At 40.1% G+C, this 23442-nt stretch overlaps 2 protein-coding genes across 2 annotated transcripts in view; one reads left to right on the forward strand and one right to left on the reverse strand.

The window, feature by feature from the left end:
- Positions 1-741: 741 nt before the first annotated feature.
- LOC129436668 (mitochondrial import inner membrane translocase subunit tim16) lies at positions 742-2769 on the forward strand. The gene is made up of 5 exons (XM_055194920.2): positions 742-900; positions 1328-1412; positions 1662-1798; positions 1918-1983; positions 2601-2769. Exons 1-5 carry the CDS (start codon positions 898-900, stop codon positions 2691-2693), a joined length of 384 nt encoding a protein of 127 aa, XP_055050895.1. The 5' UTR covers positions 742-897; the 3' UTR covers positions 2694-2769.
- A 5247-nt stretch (positions 2770-8016) lies between these two features.
- LOC129436661 (zinc finger protein GLIS2) overlaps positions 8017-23442 on the reverse strand; it is a 40981-nt gene continuing 25555 nt past the window's right edge. The window contains 6 exon segments of the mRNA XM_073857742.1: positions 8017-10204; positions 10281-10399; positions 10647-10780; positions 10855-11040; positions 13447-13577; positions 13676-13892. Of these exon segments, the coding sequence (XP_073713843.1) occupies positions 9522-10204; positions 10281-10399; positions 10647-10780; positions 10855-11040; positions 13447-13577; positions 13676-13865 (1443 nt within the window). The 5' untranslated portion in view covers positions 13866-13892 and the 3' untranslated portion in view covers positions 8017-9521.

Consider the following 23442-nt stretch of genomic DNA (forward strand, 5'->3'; position numbering starts at 1 on the left):
ACTTAACCCTCACATTCTGTTTGGAGTTTAAGAAATCCATTTAAATAGCCGGTAAAGTGTAAAGTTTATAAAGTGTATCAGTAATGTATATCAGACTGAAAGCTGTATTGGTATTTTCACACTGTCAAAAAGGTCTTTAGAAACTAAACAATAGTTATTATACACAAATTTTTATTTTATTTTTTATAAAATTATATTTAAAAAAATTGTATTGGTATAAATGTATAAATTTGTAGAGTATATATCTTTTGCATTGATATGTATCAGTGTGTGGTAAATATAGTGCTGCGGTTTCTCCACCGTCCAACAGGTGTCAGTATGTTGACGTCACACTTATCGTTGAATTGTACGTCATCACCGCCGCGAACTGGCAGGACTTTAGTGTAAATGAGAGATTCTTTAGTAATTTAAGGTGTGTGAGCTGTGGTTTTATGTATATTAAAGCGTTTCCACAATTATTAACCAACACAAATAAGCTAAATCAATGCTTGACAACCTCTAAATGCATCCAATGAGTGCGCTCTGTGTCTTCCGTACCTAAACGTCACACTTACTGTTCAAGTGTACGTCATCGCCGCCGCCATATTGGAACTGGCAAGACTACAATGGAAATCAAATAAACGAGAGATTTTTTTATTAATTTAACGTGTGCGAGCTGCGGTCTGTCCAAGTACATTTTATGTATATTAAACGGACGTTTCTACAATTATTAACCGAGAAAAATAAGCGCTGAATGCCTCCGATGAGTGCGTTCTGTGTCCTCCGTCCAGCAGGTGTCAGTGTGGAGCGTTTGTTTCTTCTCTGATCACGTGTGAGTCTCTGCTCAACCTTGATGGAGTCGCACGTGAAATTAGACATCTCGAGCTGATCTGCATATTTAATATCGCCACAGTACAGATGGTATGTTTATTTATACATCAATGTCTTCATTTTTTATTCTTGTCTGTCAGTAAGCGCTATACAGAATCCGATCTTTCTGGAAATGTTATTATTGAACGACCTTGTATCGCAGCTGTCTTCATAAGAATATTTTAGTAGGATTAACTTACATCAGATAGAACGAGTATGGGTTTATAGAAGTCAAACAGATATTTATTATGGTTGACTTAACTTACTAGACACTGGTTAAAGACACGAGACAAATAAGCAAAACATTTGGAGATGCACAGTCTCACCTGTCATTCCTTCTCTCTCCCACTTGTATTATCATTTCTGATCGGTTCCAAATTATGATTACAAAATTATTTGAAAAAAGTATTTTCCCCAAAATATGTGTCAGTTGTCATTTGTTTGAAATCATATGTTTACTTTATTGTCTGGCACACAGGCGAAGTATTTGGCTCAGATCATTGTGATGGGGGCTCAGGTGGTTGGACGAGCATTCGCACGAGCTTTGCGTCAAGAATTTGCAGGTAAGATATAGAGTAACGTTAAGATATAAGTTGTCTGTTTATGATGGCACATTTTATTAGTTTATTTTAATGCATACATTTATAATCCTTTATTAAATGTTAATTTCCATCTACTTTTAATAGTAGTTCAAATGATTGGTCGGTGTGACATCAAAATAGGGATGTGAACTAAAAGATAACAATGATTTATTTTATTTTATTAATGATGCAAGAACGTACAATATAACTGTGTTGTTTCTGTGAATGCAGCCAGTCAGGCAGCCGCTCAGGCCAGAGGTCAAGCAGGCAGACAGTCTGCGGCTGCGTCCAGCATCACGGGTATGACAATACAAGAAGCCCAACAGATACTGAACATCTCCAAATTAACACCAGAGGAGATACAGAAGGTAACGTGCAGTTCTGCACGGATGCTCTGTCCTATAACTTGTCTTGTGAATATAAACTGAACTTTTTACTGTCTGCGACTAGTTATTTGATTATATATGACTCTTCTTTTTTTCTTTAGAGTTATGAACATCTATTTAAAGTCAATGATAAATCAGTTGGAGGCTCATTTTATCTTCAGTCCAAGGTAAGCATTCACGCATCACTTCATGATGTCATTTATGTTGTCTTGTTAGACAATTGCAAAAACATTGACTAATTTAAATTCGAACACACCCCTCACCTGCCCGTGGTTACACTAACTAGTGCCAACTACCTAACTAGTCACAATATACCAGTATTGATTATAACTGTGATATTGATATCATGTTAATAATACTACATATGATAATATCATAAATAATTCAGCTGCCATTTAAAATGTGCCTTAACAGCCACAATGGTTACAACTCTTTTCTTTTGCCTCCCTACTCTTTTCTTTTGAGTATAACTAATTGGCCAAAATATAAATAAAACAAAATGAACAATACCAAAGATAAGAAAGACTGGTAGTATTTTTTATTTAAAAATGCACACACACACACACCAGATATTGCAGTAATATTGGTATCGTGCATTCACCATTTCACTATAACCTTGTGGTGAAAGTCTGATTTCGTGACGCATCTTTAGCTAAGCCAAACTGAATGGTGGTTTCATAGAGTCATGGATTTACATTGGCAGCCTTGTTCTTTATTTTTTAGATAAGCACAGACATCAAAAATGATTTAGCCCTGATTTTGTGCTTGTTGTTGAATCATGTAGGTGGTGCGAGCTAAAGAACGTCTGGATGAAGAACTTTCCATTCAACAACAAGACGAACAGCAGAAAACGAAACCACCTGACCAACAAACATGAGCCTTACCCTCCTAACCCGTCCCATTGTAATTATTACCCAAAACCCCAATAAAGCCTTTTCATTTTGTACACTAAATTGTCAATCATTTGTTTGCTCATCAGATGGTGTCTTACATGCTGGACAGATTAAAGTACAGACTTTTCATATGGCTAAAATCAGGCCACCATTTATCTGAAGATTTGGCCTCATGTGACGTCCGAATTTAATTCTGAATGTACATTTTTCAGAATTAAATTTGATTATCATATCGTTATTCATTCTAAAATGACCAAGATATGAATTTTGGGTAATTTGTGTACCTCTAAAGACATTGATGTCCTGGTTTAGGTGTATTTGTTTAAAGTTGGAGTTACCCTACAAGACAGTGACTCTTTAGGAGGAGCGTTAAGACCAAAAGTCCAAAATAAAGTTTTTCTTTAAGTGCACTGTATTATCATCTATCCATACATACGTGTTTAAAGGAAGGTTTCAGGTTCAAAATTAGTTTCAAAATAGTTTCGCTTGGCATCTGTTTGTTGTTTCCACAGAAAGTTATTTTATTGAATCCCTCAGTTTATAAAACAAAACTGCATTTACACTGATTCAGTTATAGTTAAAGTCTATGATGGTTTGAAAGTTACGCAGGGATTTGCTGTGAAGTGAATTGCACTTTTTGTGGTTTTTAAAAACAAAGAAGAGTCTAAATTGATGTAAGATTTATTGTATTATACTAATAAAATTATTTTAAAATATAATTTTATAAAATATTTAACATTTAAGAAAATAAACGGCCCCTGGCATTTTTAGCCACGTTTACACACTTTGCTGTATACGCCCTTTAAATACCGAGTAGAGTGAAATGTTCAATTTGTGTTGATATTGGTGTATTTATTACATTTTAGGATGTGAAAGGGATAGTTCACCCAAAAATGAAAATTCGGTCATTTTCTCTCATGTTGTTACAAACCTGCGTAAATCTCTTTTTTATGATAAACACAAAGGAAGATATTTTATAGATATTTTTAATCAAGACAGAAAGGTCCAATTTTGGCAAGACAAAAATTTTGTCGCCTATACAGAAATTGAACAAATTTACTGCAAATACAAAAGTATGTCAGCAAATTAAGTAGTGGTGCTGTGAGATCCAATTTTAATATCTTGTATAACTTCCATGAGCTCGAAGGACTGCATCCATGCGGTTTGGCAAGGATTCATACAATTTATTGATGAAGTCATCAGGAATAGCAAAGAAAGCAGTCTTGCATGCCTCCCAGAGTTCATCAATATTCTTTGGTTTCATCTTCCATGCGTCCTCTTTCATCCTCCCCACATATGCTCAGTGATGTTCATGTCTGGTGACTGGGCTGGCCAATCCTGGCCATCTTGATCTTCTTCGCCTTGAGGAACTTTGATTTGGAGATGGAATTATGCGATGGAGCACCATCCTGCTGCAGAATTTGGGCTCTTTTATGGTTGGGAATATAAGAGGTAGCTAAGATTTCTTGGTATTTTAGACTATTGATGTTGCCTTCCACCCTGCAGATCTCTCACACACCCCCATACTGGATGTAACCAGACCATGATTTTTCCGCAACCAAACTTCACTGGCTGAATCTCGGATCCATGTGGGCTCCAGTAGGTCTCCTGCAATATTTGCGGTGACTGTGGTGTAATTCAACAGGAGATTCATCTGAAAAATCCACCTTCTGCTTTTCCAGCGTCCATAATTTTAGCAGGCTGTGGGCCTTTTGTTTAGTGCTATCTTCTGGGCACTGATTCGACCATGGAGGCCATTTAGAGACAAAGTCCGACAAACTGTTCTGGTTGACACAAGGATTTCTGGTGACCAGGTCTCGCGTAGCTCTGCAGCAATGGAAAATGGTCTGGCATTGGATTTTCGAGCCAACAAACGGTCCTCTCGAGCAGTTGTCGTTTGCGGGGTCTGCCTGACCTGGGCTTGTCAAAAACATCTCCAGAACTTTAGTCTCAGGATGAATCTTAGGCATGTTTGCAGAGGTCTAGTTGCAGTTGATGTGAAGGTCTAGCATACTGGGTTTTTTTTATACACACCTGAGACCTAATTGATCCATTATTAGTCACAGATGAAGCTCATATGATAAGGCGACAACACTTATGTCTTTGCAAAAATTGACTCAATGGGCTTTACCAAGCTGTGAATATTAGAATACTTTTCGTTTTGCACTGAAATATTATTACAAAAGCTGTTGGAATTAAAATTAGCCATTTCTTGAAAAAAAAAAATCTCAATTAGAAATATATTTTAGCAGCAATTCAGGTCAATTTGTACACAAGAGACAAGACTTGTCAGGGACTTTATATATATATATATATATATATATATATATATATATATATATATATATATATATATATATATATATATATATATATATATATATATATATATGGGAATATATATATATATATATATATATATATATTTGGGTGATTCTCACGAAAACTTGGTTTTAAAAATGTCAAGCATGAAAATGTAAAAATTGCTTAAATTTACTTTTTTTCCCACCAGACATTGAAAAACAAAGTCTGGAGTAAATGGGAACATTAATTTTAAAACTTTTACTTATCATTTAACACTTTTTGTAACATAATTTAAAAAATTAGTCCTAAAAAGTCTCATTACCGCAACAGTCAGAAAACATCAACACTGACATATTTTCAAAATGACATGACAAACCTGAAAGGACATAATTTGGAGATTCTGCACATGCATTTAAAATCAAAGTATTATGCTTCTATTAATTAAATTAACATTGAATAAGCATCTGTTGCGGTAATGATAATCAAAATGTCGTGTAAGCATTCTGACAAGACAATATTTCAAATTAACTGTAAAAAAATGATCTTACCTGGTAGCCATCTTGAAGTAACTGGTCCATGTGCTTGGTCACTCAAAATCAAACTTTATTAAAATTCTGTATGTGCGCTTAAACTGTTCTCAAAAAGTGTTGCGGAGGATGAGAACATCAGGCATGGACACATCATTTTCCTAATTTTTCTTCATTATTATTATTATACATGAATATTCAGTAAATATTTTTTCTGTCATCTAAAGTAGTCTAGCAAAACATCCATTTATTTTTTTTCTTAATACTTTTGTGTTAATTTGATTAAATTACAACATAACGCATGTTCAAACACAGCCGGACACATTGCGGTAATGAGAATTTCAGCAGAAAATGAGATAAAATTTACAATTATAAATTCTTATGTTGAAATCACACATTGTGCAAGGTAGAACACAGTATTGTGTTAATTCTGATGCTTTTTAATGTTACTATATTACACATTTTAAAGCTCATTAGTGCCGTGGTGTTTCAATGGTTTCGTGAGAATGTTGTGGTAACAAATGCAAAACTCTCCACAGGAAAAATCAGACGATCAACAAAAGAGGCCACACAACAATATATCAAATGCAAATTTATTAAACATTTGTTTCTTTGATTCTCATTGACATCCTTATCAATATCGTAATCAAATTCCTCTAAAACAGGAGCACACAGCTATGATGTACCAACTGGAGACTTGAACAGCAATAAAGTTCTGCATGTTCATCTTAAGAACATGATGCCGGAAAAATAGATATTTATTTATTTATATATATATATTTATTTATTTTCATATACTGTATTACATCTACTTTTCAACTATAATAAAAGGCACTTGGAAAAAATCAAAATACTGATATTAAAATATCTCAAAATGTGCAAAAAAGGAAAAAATAAAAATGAAAACCGGCCTTTCTAGGCCATAGTCTTTTTCTTAACCCTTTGTGCATCTCTGTGAACTGTGTGTGTGTGTGTTAGAAACACATTTATTTTCTAAGCAAATATCTAATCATTTATTTTAGACGTGGTGCTTTATTGCCGTACCATATATTTACTGACGGACAACGCGGTTGACATCAGATGCACTGAATATTTAATCATCCCTGCCATTAGATTTATTGCTTAAATCTCAACAATTGTTTGCCAAGGCGTTTTGGACTCCAGAGTGCTCAAAGGGTTAAATGTCAACAGCTTATTTGATATTGAACATTGATGTAGACCTTGAAGGGTCTGTGTCAAAATCAGCTTTCTCCAACCAGCAACAAAAGCCGTGTGTGAAGCAGAGAGATGGACTCATTTTAACTGCTGAACCATACAGGGACGTTCGCACCAGATTGCAGACGACTCCGGGCCGGAGCTGCTGACGTTGGCACGAATCCGGCCCAGAGTCGTCTGCTGTCTGGGACAGGACACACTGTTGGTAATGTTAATACATTTAAATATCTGACTTTAAGAATATTTTTGTTGGCAAACATTTATGGTAAACAATGTAAAACTTAATGTCCAGTTCAGTTGAAAACCATTGGTCAAATACACTTGGTTATGTCATACCGAACTATGTTTATCTAGACAGAAGACACTTTATGACATAATGTTTGCTAAGATCTCAAAAAAGCAGTGAAAAATCTCCTCCTGCATTTCACTTTCGACTCCTGGGCTGGAGAAAGCTGAGTACAAAGCAGCGAGATCAGAAATGAAGCAACTTCAACATCAGAAAATGTCACGTCAGTAAAACAAAAATGCATTAATTGTATAGTTTCTACACGTAACAAAATATAAACATTATGAAACAAGATTAAACGTTTCGGGGGAGTGTTTTTTTTTGGGTGGGGTCATGCTGAAGGAAGTGTGATTATTTCACTTGGAATGTAATATTAGTTTGCACCGTATTGAATGGATATTTAAGGATATTTAAAAATCTTTTCTTAAATCTGTCTGTTCTGTTTACAAACAATTTACAAGTTTGTATTTGTTAACATAAGTAAATGCATTAGTCGACATGATATAATGAGCAATATAGTTATTCAGCTTTTATTAATCTTTGTTAATTTTAGTTATGGCACTGCAAAAAATGATTTTCAAGAAAAAAATTCTTAGTATTTTTGTCTTGTTTTCAGCAAAAACATCCAAAAATTCCCAAATTAAGATGCTTCTTCTTGATGAGAAAATAAGTCTAGCTTCCAGACCAAAAATATCAAATCCAAGTGATTTTGTGCATAAAACAAGAAAATAAAAAAATCTGACAATGGGGTAAGCAAAAAAATCTTGATTTTTTTTTAAAACACTAAACTTAAGAAAAATTCCAGAAAAATTAGCTTATCCCTGACATATTTTTTTTTTACTTGTTTTATGCAAAAAATCACTTAAATTTGACATTTTTGGTCCAAAAACTAGACCCATTTTCTTGGGTCCTTCTGCTCACCAAGAAAAAGCATCCCAATTTAAGAATCCCTAGACACTTCCACCGAAAACAAGACAAAAATACTACGATTGTTTTCTTGAAAATCATTTTTTGCAGTGAATACAATTGTTTGATACTGTAGTTTAATGTGCATTAACTAATGTTAAAAGTTACAAAAAATGCTGTAAAAGTTTTGTTCATTGTTAGTTCATGTTAGCTAATGCGTTAACTAATGTTAACAAATACAACCTTATTGTAAAGCATCACAGACTTTTTATCAAGAGTGTTTATCGATGCATGGGGGAACACTGATACTTAATTTACATATATTTATTTATTTTCCAAATGTTTGTTGGCTTGCATATCCAGTTTAAATGGTACTTACTGCACTTCCATATTAAGGTTGGTTTTGTGTCACATTTGGCACAGTGTCTATAGTTTAAATGTGAAATCAAAGCAGAGATAGGCAAGTTAGGACAGTATTTTTGTGATACACCCAAATCGGTGTAAAGTCAGAGTCTCTTGAGTTTGCGAAAAATATATTTTTTAACAATTGTATATCCTGCTGTGCTACTATACTGCAACCTAGGACAATACTATCAGATATTGGTTCAGCCAGCAGCGTGCAGTACATCACTTGGCCAAAAGATGGCAGTACTTGCAAAAGCGCCTTGTTTCTCCATGGGGCGTTAGCATAACTGCTAGCTGAGTTTGTGCCCTCGTCTGACTTAAAACTCAATGAGTCTTGTGTCTGTAAATCTTGGTAAAACACAACAGAACTTAACTAGTCAATGTTTCTATTTCTTTCCCCTTAGAGGACAGATTGTCGTTCAAACACTTAGTCTATTTCGAAAGAAATGCGGTTACATTGCAGTGACACAGCTAGCAGCAAATGCGAGGTTTGTCATGTTACTTGCGATAGCACTGAGGTGAGGAGGTACGTTTGCAAGGGGTGCGGTGGGTACCCGGTGAAAGCACTGTTTAACCGTCCGTCTGTGGGTACGGCAGACATTGATTGTCTTTGAAAACAGTAAGCAGATAACCAAGCTGCTATTGCCTGACCTCAGCACCTCTTAGCAAACGTAACCAAGCTTGTGTAAGTGAAAAAGCATTAAAGATTTTTACCTCTTTTCATAACGCATGGAATGGCTTAAGGATTTGTTCATTTAAAACATTTCTTCCTGAAGAATAATATAAGATTCTGTATTTAGTGTGTCAAATACACCATAGTCCAAAAATACGTATAAATACATGAAAATGGGCTCATGGAGCAAGAGCACAGATTTCTAAGACTGCCAAATCAGTGCTTTTATGAACGGACAACAAAAAAGTAGCAGATAAGAAACGGTATGAAACAAAGGTGACCTTTCAGAGTTTTAACGCTAGGTTTGTTTTCTGCCTCAGTAAACTGTAACCACAGGAAACAGGTAAAGTATCAGAACGCAGGTAGTGCAGAAATGCAAAGTTAAAGAACAGGGTGACTGCATTTGCTTTGTGAAAACCCCCCACATGCTCGCCTTTGACCTCTGACCCCTGTTGTTACACCCCCCCACCCCTGTCGTTCCTCTGGAATGCGGGGCTCAGTTGACCACAGCCGGCTTCAACACAACCTGACCGGAGGGGATGACCACCCAAGACAGGGGGTCGTGGGATGTTCCCGTAGAAAGGTTGAGTACGCCCCCATGCATCTCATCCTCACCCTCCACACTTCTGGCCTTGCCCTTCCCGTGGTCCCTGCGCTCCGAGGCCAAAACCGGTACAACGGGTAGCCCGAGTGCAGAAGATGAGAAGGCATGAGACAACAGGGAAGATTTGGCCAGGCCGAGCGGGGAGCCGGCGAAGGACAGAAGCCCAGCTGGAGGGGAACTCGGGCAGCCCAGATTGCTCAAGTCCAAGGGGCGGGGACTTAGGGGTATTGAGCCTCCCAGACCCTGCAGACCATGGCTGCCCAGGAGAGCAGCTGCCGCCCCGGGAATGATGATGTGGGCCCCATTGACGTAAGTCAGCTCGGATTCTTTAGCCGACCCGGGCTTCAACAGCGAGCCCACGCCTCCCGGACCTCCCTGTTCCTGGGCAACAAAATGCCCGTGAGCTTTAATGTGCTTCCTTAGCGAGCTGGGATCTGTGTAGCGTTTCAGGCAGCCCACCATTTTGCAATAATAGGGTTTGTCCACGTAGTGGGTGCGAGTGTGCTTGAAGCGGTCACTGGAGTTGGAGTAACGCTTGTTGCAGCCCTCGTAAGGGCAAATGTAGGGCTTCTCACCTGTAACGCAAGCATTGAGTTAGCAAGTCCTCAAAGCACTTATATATAGAGTAACTCTGGGTGGTGTGGCGCTCACCTGTGTGCGAACGATTGTGAATCTTGAGGTTTTCAAGACGCGAGAAGCTCTTGTTGCAGGTGGGACAGCGGTGAGGTTTCTCGTTGGTGTGAGTGCGGATGTGGATCAGCATCTTGTACCTTACGAGGTTAGAGATATGCAATACGTTAGACTTTAAATAATGAATACTGAATGATTCTCCCAAATATTCAAATGACTAAATTATGTACCAAGACAAAAAGTATCTTTACAGTAGTCCATACGACACATGTGCTGTAATCCAAGTCTTTAAAAGAAGACCAATTATATACTGAGAATCTTTTTCTCAATGAATCTTTGCAATATACTACAACAGTCTTATTGACTACAAAAATGGGATAAACACACCTGGCATTGAAGCCCCGCCCTTTGCGGGCACACCCCTCCCAGTGGCAACAGTACCCAGAATCCTTTTCAGGCTTCACGTGAAAGTCATTGACATGGTCCACCAAGTCTTGCAAGGAGTCAAAGAGCAGGTGGCACTGTGACATGAAAACTAAGTCAGATCCGGAGAACGGTAAACGTTAGCATCTCCGTTTAACCTGTTTCTCGTTACTCACTTTCTCCACCGACAGGCCAGCTGTTCATCTGCGGAGAGGTCCGGAGAAGCTCGAGTGTCCTTGGGTTGCCGAATGAACATCGAAGAAGGCAGGTGAAGCCCTCCTCCTGCTCCAATGGGCACAAAGAACTGGAAAGCTTGAGAAGTGGCCCCGCCCTCTACGTAACGGATGTGAGCCGAGTCCTGTGAAAACAAAACCAGGAAAAGATAAAGGTAAACATAATTATTGCCACCAATTCGTCTGTTTAACACCAGGCCAGCAATTGCAGTAATTGTTGTTAAAGTGACAGTAAAGGCAAAGCTACAGGAGGTCTGTGTTCGGTAATGGCTCGCACAGCATGAGACCCTTATGAGTATTTTGCTTGATACATCGGCCCCGTCACCCCCCCGTTTTTGCCTCCAGCTGTGCTGTTATGAGCTAATGCCTCGCTGCACTTTCTACACAAACACAGACTTCTGACTTTATTAGGACTGAGTTGAGCAGTTAAGACGCAACGAAAACAAAGAATCACATACACAAAATTTCATACATAGTACTTGATTAAGCATGAATGCCTCCTTATAAAAGCGGCAGGGGTGACGTTATGTTGTAGGCTGACCCGTAAGTTAGCTTCATGTGGGTTCCCTCCCTATTATAAGAGCAGTTTGTTTGTTTAGGGCTACTGTGGAAAAATGACGACAACTTTCGTGTAAGGGTACCCGCGTTGTATGGAGATAAATATGGCTCATACTAAGATAATTAAAACAATACAGTTAGTTTTGTAAGGTCTTTAAAAAAATGTATCCATGCAAACTCTAATGCTGCGTTTACACCAACCGCGTTTCAGGCGTCAAAATCGCGTCTACCGCGCCTAGATTGTCGCTTAACAGTTTGAATGCATCCGCGAGCATTTGACACGCGTCAGAGGCAAAATCTGCTTCTTGTGGGAGGGGCAAGTTCTATGCGGTTGTCTGTTCGCAAGATGGTTGATGTTGATGCATTTATCAAGAGAGTTACCGGTTTGTATTTAGTCACCTTACTATGGGGGAAAATAAATGGCGCGGGTTGATAAACGTCACGTGACTCAAAAGTAAAATGTGTATTTACAACTTACCAGGTTGCCCAAAGTCCTCACTGACACTCTTCCAAGTGAGGTCCTTTTTATTGCTGTCTCTATAGAAATAAGAACGTGTGTCGTATAGCTACGAGTGACTGCTCATGGACAATATCAAGCGTTCCTTCATGTTGAATGAGTGACTCCGGGCGGGGCTGCTGTCACAGCAGCAAGCAGGCTCCTGATTGGTTAACGCACCGTGAAAATCCACCAAAGTTCAAATTTTTCAACTCGAAAAAAGCACCATTTGCGCATACCGTGTGTACCGCGCCAGACGCTTAATTCGCGCCATTCGAATTGAATTTTTAATGTTATTATAACCTAAAGATGCTATGTGAATGTTTGTAACAGAAAATAGTGGTTTTCATCTTGTCACTTTCTTGGTATAGAAAACACATTTTTACCGAAATTAGTCAAAATGGATTTATTGCGTTTCGGAACCAAACTAAAAACGTAATTTATTCTTGTACGTGTACACAGACGTTTGACGCATGCGCATTGCAAAAAATGTTATGCATCTCCTGGCCTACATACTACATTCTCCAGTACATGCATGCAAGACCTACGCATAACGGAAACCCTTGCAATATTCTTAGAAATAGGACTTTCCTTCTAGATTTAGTTGTCAGAAATTTTAATACAGCTCTCCATAACAAACCACACAATTTGAGATCTGTGCCCATACCTGTATGTTGGTGTTCAAATCACTAACCCTTAAGTATAATGAATAATAATAGTACTGCTTGCCATTTGTGGGCATGAAAGAGTTAATGAGAAAATAAACTATGACTGTAACCGGACAGTGGCTTTCCGTGGAGGTTTCAGCTATGTGAGAAATGCAAACTCATGGAAACTCTCATAATACGTTGCCGATTCCCAGCTGTGCCATCAATGACCACAAGAATCGCTGTTATTTCCCGGCTCCTCAAGAATTGGTGGCAAGTACTTGAAACATCCTCACAAAACTGCATTGCGTCTCACTCCAGTAAACGCTCAGCCAGCAATTCAATTGTGTGAGAATTGAATTAAACAGAGAGGACTGTGTGTGGCTGTACCTCACCGTAAATCTGATTTAACCCCGTACATCAGCTCATGAACAGAGAAAGAGAGATGCTTGTGTGAAGACACACAGGGGGCGTCTGATAAGATACAACCCCTCCCAGATCTTGGTCACTGAGGGTCACACATCTGAATGCATCATGTTGAGGGCGTGGGTGCGAAGGGGGTTGCTCAGTGCATTTAATGTTGATGACTCAAACAGAATCAGAAGTCATTCTTGGTTTATTAGTTTCTGGTGCTGATCATCGTCTTTCTTGTTTGGTCACTTTCTTTTTTGAGAGTCCACTTTTTTTCTTTGACTGCTCTGGCTGTTAGTGTTTTCCTGTTTGTTTTTTCTATTACTAGCATTCTAATGCATCTGTTACACAGCTTTCATACTCAATAAAATGATTTTGATCTCAAATAAGTGAAGACTTATCTAAATAAAGCATCTTACCCCATGAAAGACCGGAGCCGAGCCGTGTCCGTTGGTGAGATCTGGAGAGCAGGTGGTATTGCGAGAGGACGGTGACATGGTGAGGTCCACAGCGGAGGGTGAGGGGGTCTCAGACTTCTCCTGCAGGACACCTGCTGACACACACCAGATCTCTTAGTTTAATTTTACAACATCCTTTAAGTTACACCGCACACTGGACTGAGGTCTGTTTTTATTTTTACTTATTTACCTGTGTGTGGAGAAGCAGGAGATGCTGGGACAATCACGGCTGTACCATCGTCTGCCATGCGTAGCTGCCCGGACCCCTTGGCATGCATGGGAGAGGGTGTGAGAGCGGACGGGGATCTGGTGCCTCTGTCCCGCCCATTGACCCGCCCCCTGGGCACTTTCAGGTCCAGTGGCTCGTCTAAGGACAGCATGACAGCATGTGGTCCTGAGCCTTCAACCTTCACAGAGAAGGGAGAGAGAAGATGAGGTGAAGATACACACTCGTATTCCTTATGTCTATCAGCAATGCATTTGTTGGATATATAAAATACAGTTAAAGGCGAGGTGCATGATCTCTGAAAGTTGTTGAATGTCGAAGCACTGCTACTTGGGCGGAGTGATTTGCTCGCAGCACCCGAGAAGCCCCTGGTGAGGAGCATTTGTACACGGTGTGACTATACAAATCACAACACATAAATAGGAAAATGTTTGCGTTATTTTGTCACTTATTGTGAGCAGTATGCTAGCTGAAGCCATTCACTTCCAGTCTTTGTGCTAAGCTAAGCTAGCGAGGGCTGCGTCAGACAGAGTTACAGCACGCATGGAGATAAGAAAGGTATGTATGGACTTATCTAACTCTGGGGAATACGGTGAATAAGCTAAATCCTAGTATCTTTAAAATTTTAGACCCGAATTCTCTCTGGTCGGACCTCAGGTTTTTGTATGTAAGTGGACCTGTAAGGACCTCTAGTGTGTGCTATTTAAGGTGAAGTGCCCATATAAGGACTTCCACTGTAGTTCCAGCACTGCTTACACAACAAATTCACTAGCAAACCCTCTCCGAAACCCCCGTCAAAGTGCTAAAATGTATAGCTTGCATGCACTGTAGCTCAGTTTGGATAATCTTTGCAAATGCAAACATGGTAAAATGTTTTTCATGTTTAAATACAAGCCACAGCCAGTGAAATTGCTTCCTAGACCTTTGGATGTGTGTCTTATCTAACACACCTGATATAGTAACACAACACAGACACATGCATGTATACACAAACCAGCTGATCTCATTAGAAACACTCAAAAGTGCAAGAAAGTTTTCTTTCTCCGTTTTCATTGTTTTGCTAAACCCCACACAACCCGCTGAAAAAACATCCCAGACCTTACACAATGACTTCCACTAGCCCTCATTCTTTTCAGCCTCCGACAGGCACAAACTGTCCCGGCAATTACACCCATTAGAGTTTCCACATTCCTCACGGGTGCGCACAGCCGTCCTTGTGATACACAACATTTACAAATCCTCTAAGCCGGGTTTCTCTTCCTGCTACATGGCCCCAAAATATACGCTCATACATGCCTCATGTCACATAGAAAGCGGCCTTTGATAGACTTTGACTTGCATCCACATGAGGAAGGTCTGCGAGGTCACGGCAGGGGTCACGGAGTTCAGAAAACCGCGGAGGGGGGCAATAACCAACAGATAACTACAGTCACAAACACAGAGCTGCATTATCAACAAGATATGCGTCTTTAACCCACACGCACAGAGCATCATCCATGTGTCCTGAAATGATCTGTGTCGCCTCTGCTTCTAGCCCTGTAAGTCTTAAATCGTCCCGTTTTTTGGTCTTTAATGAAGTGCCAAACGGATCAGACAGCTAATGTAGTGTCGGAAGAATAAAGGGGTTGCGTCACAGCAAAAGTTAATGTGCAATCTGTAGTATGTCTGTTTTTGTGTCCTGAAATGGTGAGGTCACGTTTGCACAGTGAACTTGTGATCTTTCAGGTGCGATTGGAGGTTTGAGATATGTCTGCTCTGTTAAGGTTTGGGTTTAGTTAATGATTTTCACACAGTTGTGTGGTAAAGAAGAGAGAGAAAAAAACAAATATATCACCGGTTTGTAACTGTACTATATGAACTCCTGTGAAAATCTAATCTGAACCAAATAGGTTAAAAGTCAACATGAAAACGCATTTACTGTACAACCCTCTATTAAGATCTTAGTAGTTGTCGGAGTCGATGGTGTAGTGGGCAGCGCTCCGACATGTGGTGCTTTCGCACTTTCGGTGACCCGAGTTCGATTCCCGGCTTTCCTGTCTTCTCCTAACTTACTGTTAAATAAAGGAAAAATGGCCAAAAAAAAAAAAACTAAAAAAAGATCTCAGTAGTTAATGCATTAGCTAACATAGACTAACAATGAGTATGTATTTATTTGTATTTTTACAGCATTTATTCATGTTAGTTCATGTTACACTCTGACATGTAACTTGTAGTTGGTTAAAAAAGGAACAAACTCAGCTGCTGGTTTAAATTAACCCCAAAAATGTCTATATTTGACCCAACCATGGGCTAAAACTGCCCAGCATAAGTTCATTAATAACCCAATGGTTCATCCCGTCACCCAACATTGGGTTAAAAATAAACCAGCATTTTTAGAGTGTAACGTGCATTAACGATTGACATCAAAAATTTGTTAATAAATGTAAATAAATTAACATTAAGTAGTATTAATAAATGCAACCTTATTGTAAAGTGTACTGATGCATTTTAGAGTGAAACTTAAATTGAATATTGTTAAAAGTGAAATGTTGGAAGGTTAAAGCCACAATATGTAGGATTTTCACCATTAGAGGTCGCTATTTCATAATAACACAGTAACAATAACAAAGGTGAAGCTTTATGACGTTATAAAGGAGAGTGGAACGATAGGAGATGTTGTTTTCACTATCCAGAGAGACGTATAGAATTGACTAATCATGATCACGGATGATGTAATGAATAAATGTTTTTTTTACCTACGTTTGTAATGAATTAGCTAAAAGGTACAACAGCTGCATGTTAGATGCTGTATAACCTCAGCGTGCGTCCACTCGAGTTGCCATAGTTTCTACAACTGGAAACCAAGGACAGCTTGGATATTAGGTTACTAAAAGTGACTAAAAATAAAAAAAAATCTAGATTTAGTCCTTGGAAACTTTTGGGATAATGTAAGCACACAACTGCATTAAATATATCACATTGTGCAAGTGCTTTTTTGATAATTCATTACAAAAATCTTACATTTTGTGGCTTTAATGTTAAAAAAGGAAATGAGTTGCTGTACTGTATTATATTTTGATAGAAAAAAATGTGTGAAGAGGACTAGACTCTTGCTAGAGTCATTTACAATAAGATCAGAAATATGGGAGTTGATTTATGTTGACTAACAACTTGATGTCAAAGAACTTATTTTAAGTTTAACAAATAACTTGTAATTTTTTTGTTTTTTTGATGTCGAATCTTTAACGTGTCAAGAATAATACGTCATCTCATACTAATACACAGAAAAGTATTTTTGCCGAGGTACTGTAAAGAAGCTTTTTTGAAGACTATGTTGAAGATTATAGGTTTCAGGTTTCATCTGACAGGGTGTTTATTAACCCTGGCCTTGGTTATCTGCCCTGCACAATTTAGTTTAGTGCTAACACACCTGCCTGTAGTTTTCTAGTGAACCCAATGACCTGTTTAGGTGCTTTAGGTGTCTCTGGTTAGAGTTAAAGGGATAGTTCACCCAAAAATGAAAATTCTGTCATAATTTCGCATCCTCATGTTGTACTAAACCTGTATGAATTTATTTTTTCTGATGAACACAAAAGAAGATATTTTGATTAATGATGGTAAACACACAGTTGATTGTAACCATTGACTTATTATTGTAGGAATAAAAAAAAATCAAATTTAATGCGTACCATCAGCTGTGTACTTACCATCATTTCTCAAAATATCTTCTTTTGTGTTCATCAAAATAAAAAATGATGACAGAATTTTCATTTTTGGGTGAACTATCCCTTTAAACCCAAACTCTCATGCTGCGTTCACACCAGCCATGGTAGAGGCATCAAGCGTAAGTGTTTCAATGTTAAGTCAATGTAAAGACACGTTAACGCGCGTCTGGAGGTCTCGCGGAGCGAATGATGCGTTTAGCGCAGTGTGTTAGACACGATTCTGCCTCATTCGCGCGTCTAGCATGAATTGAGCTTGACCGCGGGGTAAAAAAATTTGGTGGAAAACGCGACACGTTAATCAGGAGCTTGCTCTAGTAGTGACGTGATTACAGGAAGCGAGCAGAGTCGCAGAAGCCCCTCCCAAGACGCAAATTTCTACGTGAATGTCTCGATGACTAGAAATGAACGCACAAATGAAGTACACTAAAGTGTTCAAGCATCCAACTACATGCGATAGACACAAATTTGACGCCTCAAACGCGTCTGGTGTAAACCCAGCATCATAAAGACTACATTGCCTCCATGTCCTCCTGTGACGTGCTAACCCAGAGAATTATGGGAACTGTAGTTTTAGTAGTAAACTGACTAAATGAGTTGTATTTCATGGCAAATTTTGTTTCATGTCATGTCTATTCATTTTGAATATGAATAATACCGATTTGTCTCTGTCAATGTGAGTATAGAAAATTTTCCAAACAGGTAATTCTGACATTTTACTGGCTATCATGTGTACTCATCTTCTAAATACAACCATTCTTGACCGCCAGTTGACCGCCAAAGCACATTTTCAACAATGATAAAACATATAAATAAAATTTAAATCAACAAGTAAAACAAAAAAGTTTTGAGTAGACTATATCAAAATAGTAGCCCACTGTTGTGGTAGCCCTTTCTCACAAAAAGGTTGAAGGCCCCTGCTTAAGACTGTAAAGTTTATCAGCTGGTCCCCCTAGTAAAGATAGAAGACGACGACAAGATAAAAATCATAATAATGTCTATTTTATTATCTCTCACAGAAGCAGAAAGCTTTTCCTTCATATTCCTGAGTTAGCACATGGCCCGGTCCAAAAGAACTCTTTACAAAAGACCTCCTCACATAAGCTACCATGGCTCCATGTGTAAACCATTATTGGGCCATGCCTAAGGACAGCTGCAATAAATCATCTCTTCCCCATTTTAATTACCCCCCCAAACACACACAAGGATTTCTGAGACTCTTCAGGAATGGCACAGTTCAGCCAACCAGAGGAGTCGGATGGAATGTTGCAACGTTCTGGGAGTCTGCATTTCGGTAAAGTTTTACTGCTTGACAGTACTTGATGATGAATGGCTCTCAGTTACAGGACAGGTCAAGCTTGTCTTCTTTTGACAGGTGACTGATTTATAGAGTAAATCGTACGGTGTCATACGGTTTATGGTCATGTGATAACATCAGTTCTTCAGGCGTGCGTGGAATTGTTGCATTCCCTCCCCAGGGGTAAAGATCATACAAACTCATCCACTGCAAGCCTGCATTAAGAAGGAACTTTGTGTATATATGTGTTTTTTTGCTGTGAACTAACTGCACTAAGAGTTGTGTAAAAGGGAAATGGGCGAGTTCCCGTCACAGCGGAGCTGCTTTGATGAGATGGTTCCAAGCGGTAACACTTCAATGTGAAGTTTTGGGAGAGGGTGTTGCTTTGCCCCATGCAGACATCTCAACCCTGCAGTGGGGTTGGCGAGGTTTTAAAAGGCAGCATTGTTCCTCTCCCTTGCCGTGTAAACATGGGCTGAAGGAGAGCGTTTGGAACGAGACGCTGAATGAAATGTTTGTGCCTTCGGCGTGACCCCGGCAGCCAGAGGCCACCTAACCACCTCTACAAGCGAACTCTCGGCCCCTACGGAAGTCCCCAGACCTTCGGTTTCCTGGCTAGGGTGATGGTGTCCAAAGACCAGGGTCGGGACATGGCAGGGTCAGTGGGGGGGTGTGGGTTTTGCTGACCCCACGAGGTCAAACTGCAGGTCTGTACTAATCTGATCCTAATTAACCTGCAGCTCACCACAGGTCATGATGCACTTAGTGTGTTCAGTTACTGCCTTTAGGTCATGTCAAGAGCGGTTTTATTTATAGCTTGAGCGCACATAAATGCCACCACAATGTCATGTCTTTCTAAAAATGAGTCACCAATTAAAGAAATATGGCACAAGCTAATTAATATTGTTCATACTTTATAATTGTGAATGTTGACTGCCAGAACTTACAGTACAACTCATTTAAGTGGTATGACCAAACTACATTTCCCATCATCCTTTGCACAAAAATGATAAACAATCCAAGTCAACTACACTCCTAATGGACATGCATTGCTCTTCAGCTGCAATAAAGCTTTATATTTTAGAGAAAAGAGAGAAAGAAATGCATTCATTTTATGACCAGTCACATTATGTTACACATTTCCAAAATCATAAATATGAAGATCGCATGAGGATTTGAGTGTAGCGCATGATTGCGGGTGATAGCAGGATTTATTGGTGCATAACAGCGGGTGTACGATTGTGTGTTTCATGAGCCAGCTGCTGGGTGAGAGTGTGAAAATGCATGTGTTTTTGAGCTCAAGTCTCTTTGTATTAAACTCTCGAGTGTAACTCTATATTCCCGGCGTTCCAGCTCTGGGAGGTCGTCTACAGGAGGTCTCTTTATCCCCTACAAACACAAAAACCAGTTTCAGCTCACATTCATGAAGCTGTGGGGTTTCTAATGACAAAAACATAACCTCAGAGTGATGTTGTTTCATCTTTGGCAAAGCATCTAAACAATATATTAAGGGCATTGGACCTGCAGGTGTTCATGGAGCTATGTTTGCTTTCTTTTAGGTTTACAGGTCTGGCAAGGCTAGGGTGTTTAAAGTGGTTGCTAGGGTGTTTGGGTGTTGCAAGAGATTACTGGGTGTTCTGTGTTGTTGCTCGGGTGTTCTGAGTGGTCGTCCGGTGTTCTGAGAGGTTGCTAGGGTATTCTGAGTGGTTACTAGGGTGTTTAGGTGTTGCAAGAGATTACTGGGTGTTCTGTGTCATTGCTTGGGTGTTCTGAGTGGTTGCGGAGTGTTTTGAGAGGTTGCTAGGGTGTTCTAAATGGTTACTAGGGTGTTTGGGTGTTGCAAGAGATTGCTAGGTGTTCTGAGTGATTGCCCGAGTGTTCTGTGTCTTTGCTCAGGTGTTCTGAGTGGTTGCCGGCTGTTCTGAGTGGTTAATATGGTGTTCTGAGTGGTTACTAGGGTGTTTGGGTGTTGCGAGAGATTACTGGGTGTTCTGAGTGGTTGCTAGGGTATTCTGAGTGGTTACTAGGGTGTTTAGGTGTTGCGAGAGATTACTGGGTGTTCTGTGTCGTTGCTCGGGTGTTCTGTGTCGTTGCTGGGGTATTCTGAGTGGTTCCTGCATGTTTTGAGAGGTTGCTAGGGTGTTCTAAATGGTTACTAGGGTGTTTGGGAGTTGCAAGAGATTGCTAGGTGTTCTGAGTGATTGCCGAGTGTTCTGTGTCGTTGCTCAGGTGTTCTGAGTGGTTGCCGGGTGTTCTGAGTGGTTACTAGGGTGTTGCGAGAGATTACTGGGTGTTCTGAGTGGTTACTATGGTGTTCTGAGTGGTTACTAGAGTGTTCTGTGCTGTTTCTTGGATGTTCTAAGAGGTTGCTAGGGTGTTCTGAGTGGTTGCCGGGTGTTCTGAGTGGTTACTAGGGTGTTGCGAGAGATTACTGGGTGTTCTGAGTGGTTACTATGGTGTTCTGAGTGGTTACTAGAGTGTTCTGTGCTGTTTCTTGGATGTTCTAAGAGGTTGCTAGGGTGTTCTGAGTGGTTGCTCAAGTGTTCTGTGTCATTGTTTGGGTGTTCTGAGTAGTTGTTGGGTGTTCTGAGTGGTTACTAGGGTGTTCTTCGTCATTGCTTGGGTGTTCTGAGTGGTTACTATTGTGTTCTGAGTGGTTACTAGAGTATTCTGTGTCGTTTCTTGGGTGTTCAAAGAAGTTGCTAATGTGTTTTGAGTGGTTGCTAGAGTTTTTAATGTTGTTGCTAGATTGTTCAGTGTGTTGCTGCTAGGGTGTTCTGAGTGGTTCCTAGAGCGTTCTCTGACATTGCTTGGGTGTTCTGAGAGGTTGCTAAGGTGTTCTAAAGGATTGTTGAATGTTCTATGGTGCTGCTGGGGTGTTCTGAGTGGTTCTAGTGTGTTTAGGTGTTGCGAGAGATTACTGGGTGTTCTGTGTCGTTGCTCAGGTGTTCCGAGTGGTCGTATGGTGTTATGAGCAGTTGCTAGGGTGTTTGGGAGATTACTGGGTGTTCTGAATGGTTGCTAGGGTGTTTGGGTGTTCTGAGAGGTTTCTAGGGTGTTCTGAAAGGTTGCTATGTGGTTCTGAGTAGTTACTATGTGGTTCTGTGTCATTGTGCATGTGTTTGGAGAGATTGCTATGAGGTTCTGAGCGGTTACTAGGGTGTTTTGTGTCATTGCACAGGTGTTCTGAGTGGTGCTATGGGTTCTGAGTGGTTACTAGGGTGTTCTGTGTCGTTTCCCAGGTTTTCTCAAAGGTGGCTAAGGTTGTTTTGAGTGATTGCGCAGGTGTTCTGAGAGGTTTTTACCCGTGTTCTAAGTGGTTGCTAGGGTATTCTGAGTGGTTACTAGGGTGTTTAGGTGTTGCAAGAGATTACTGGGTGTTCTGTGTCATTGCTTGGGTGTTCTGAGTGGTTGCGGAGTGTTTTGAGAGGTTGCTAGGGTGTTCTAAATGGTTACTAGGGTGTTTGGGTGTTGCAAGAGATTGCTAGGTGTTCTGAGTGATTGCCCGAGTGTTCTGTGTCTTTGCTCAGGTGTTCTGAGTGGTTGCCGGCTGTTCTGAGTGGTTAATATGGTGTTCTGAGTGGTTACTAGGGTGTTTGGGTGTTGCGAGAGATTACTGGGTGTTCTGAGTGGTTGCTAGGGTATTCTGAGTGGTTACTAGGGTGTTTAGGTGTTGCGAGAGATTACTGGGTGTTCTGTGTCGTTGCTCGGGTGTTCTGTGTCGTTGCTGGGGTATTCTGAGTGGTTCCTGCATGTTTTGAGAGGTTGCTAGGGTGTTCTAAATGGTTACTAGGGTGTTTGGGAGTTGCAAGAGATTGCTAGGTGTTCTGAGTGATTGCCGAGTGTTCTGTGTCGTTGCTCAGGTGTTCTGAGTGGTTGCCGGGTGTTCTGAGTGGTTACTAGGGTGTTGCGAGAGATTACTGGGTGTTCTGAGTGGTTACTATGGTGTTCTGAGTGGTTACTAGAGTGTTCTGTGCTGTTTCTTGGATGTTCTAAGAGGTTGCTAGGGTGTTCTGAGTGGTTGCCGGGTGTTCTGAGTGGTTACTAGGGTGTTGCGAGAGATTACTGGGTGTTCTGAGTGGTTACTATGGTGTTCTGAGTGGTTACTAGAGTGTTCTGTGCTGTTTCTTGGATGTTCTAAGAGGTTGCTAGGGTGTTCTGAGTGGTTGCTCAAGTGTTCTGTGTCATTGTTTGGGTGTTCTGAGTAGTTGTTGGGTGTTCTGAGTGGTTACTAGGGTGTTCTTCGTCATTGCTTGGGTGTTCTGAGTGGTTACTATTGTGTTCTGAGTGGTTACTAGAGTATTCTGTGTCGTTTCTTGGGTGTTCAAAGAAGTTGCTAATGTGTTTTGAGTGGTTGCTAGAGTTTTTAATGTTGTTGCTAGATTGTTCAGTGTGTTGCTGCTAGGGTGTTCTGAGTGGTTCCTAGAGCGTTCTCTGACATTGCTTGGGTGTTCTGAGAGGTTGCTAAGGTGTTCTAAAGGATTGTTGAATGTTCTATGGTGCTGCTGGGGTGTTCTGAGTGGTTCTAGTGTGTTTAGGTGTTGCGAGAGATTACTGGGTGTTCTGTGTCGTTGCTCAGGTGTTCCGAGTGGTCGTATGGTGTTATGAGCAGTTGCTAGGGTGTTTGGGAGATTACTGGGTGTTCTGAATGGTTGCTAGGGTGTTTGGGTGTTCTGAGAGGTTTCTAGGGTGTTCTGAAAGGTTGCTATGTGGTTCTGAGTAGTTACTATGTG

The sequence above is a fragment of the Misgurnus anguillicaudatus genome, chromosome 19 (assembly GCF_027580225.2).
Source record: "Misgurnus anguillicaudatus chromosome 19, ASM2758022v2, whole genome shotgun sequence".
NCBI classification, from domain to species: Eukaryota; Metazoa; Chordata; class Actinopteri; order Cypriniformes; family Cobitidae; genus Misgurnus; species Misgurnus anguillicaudatus.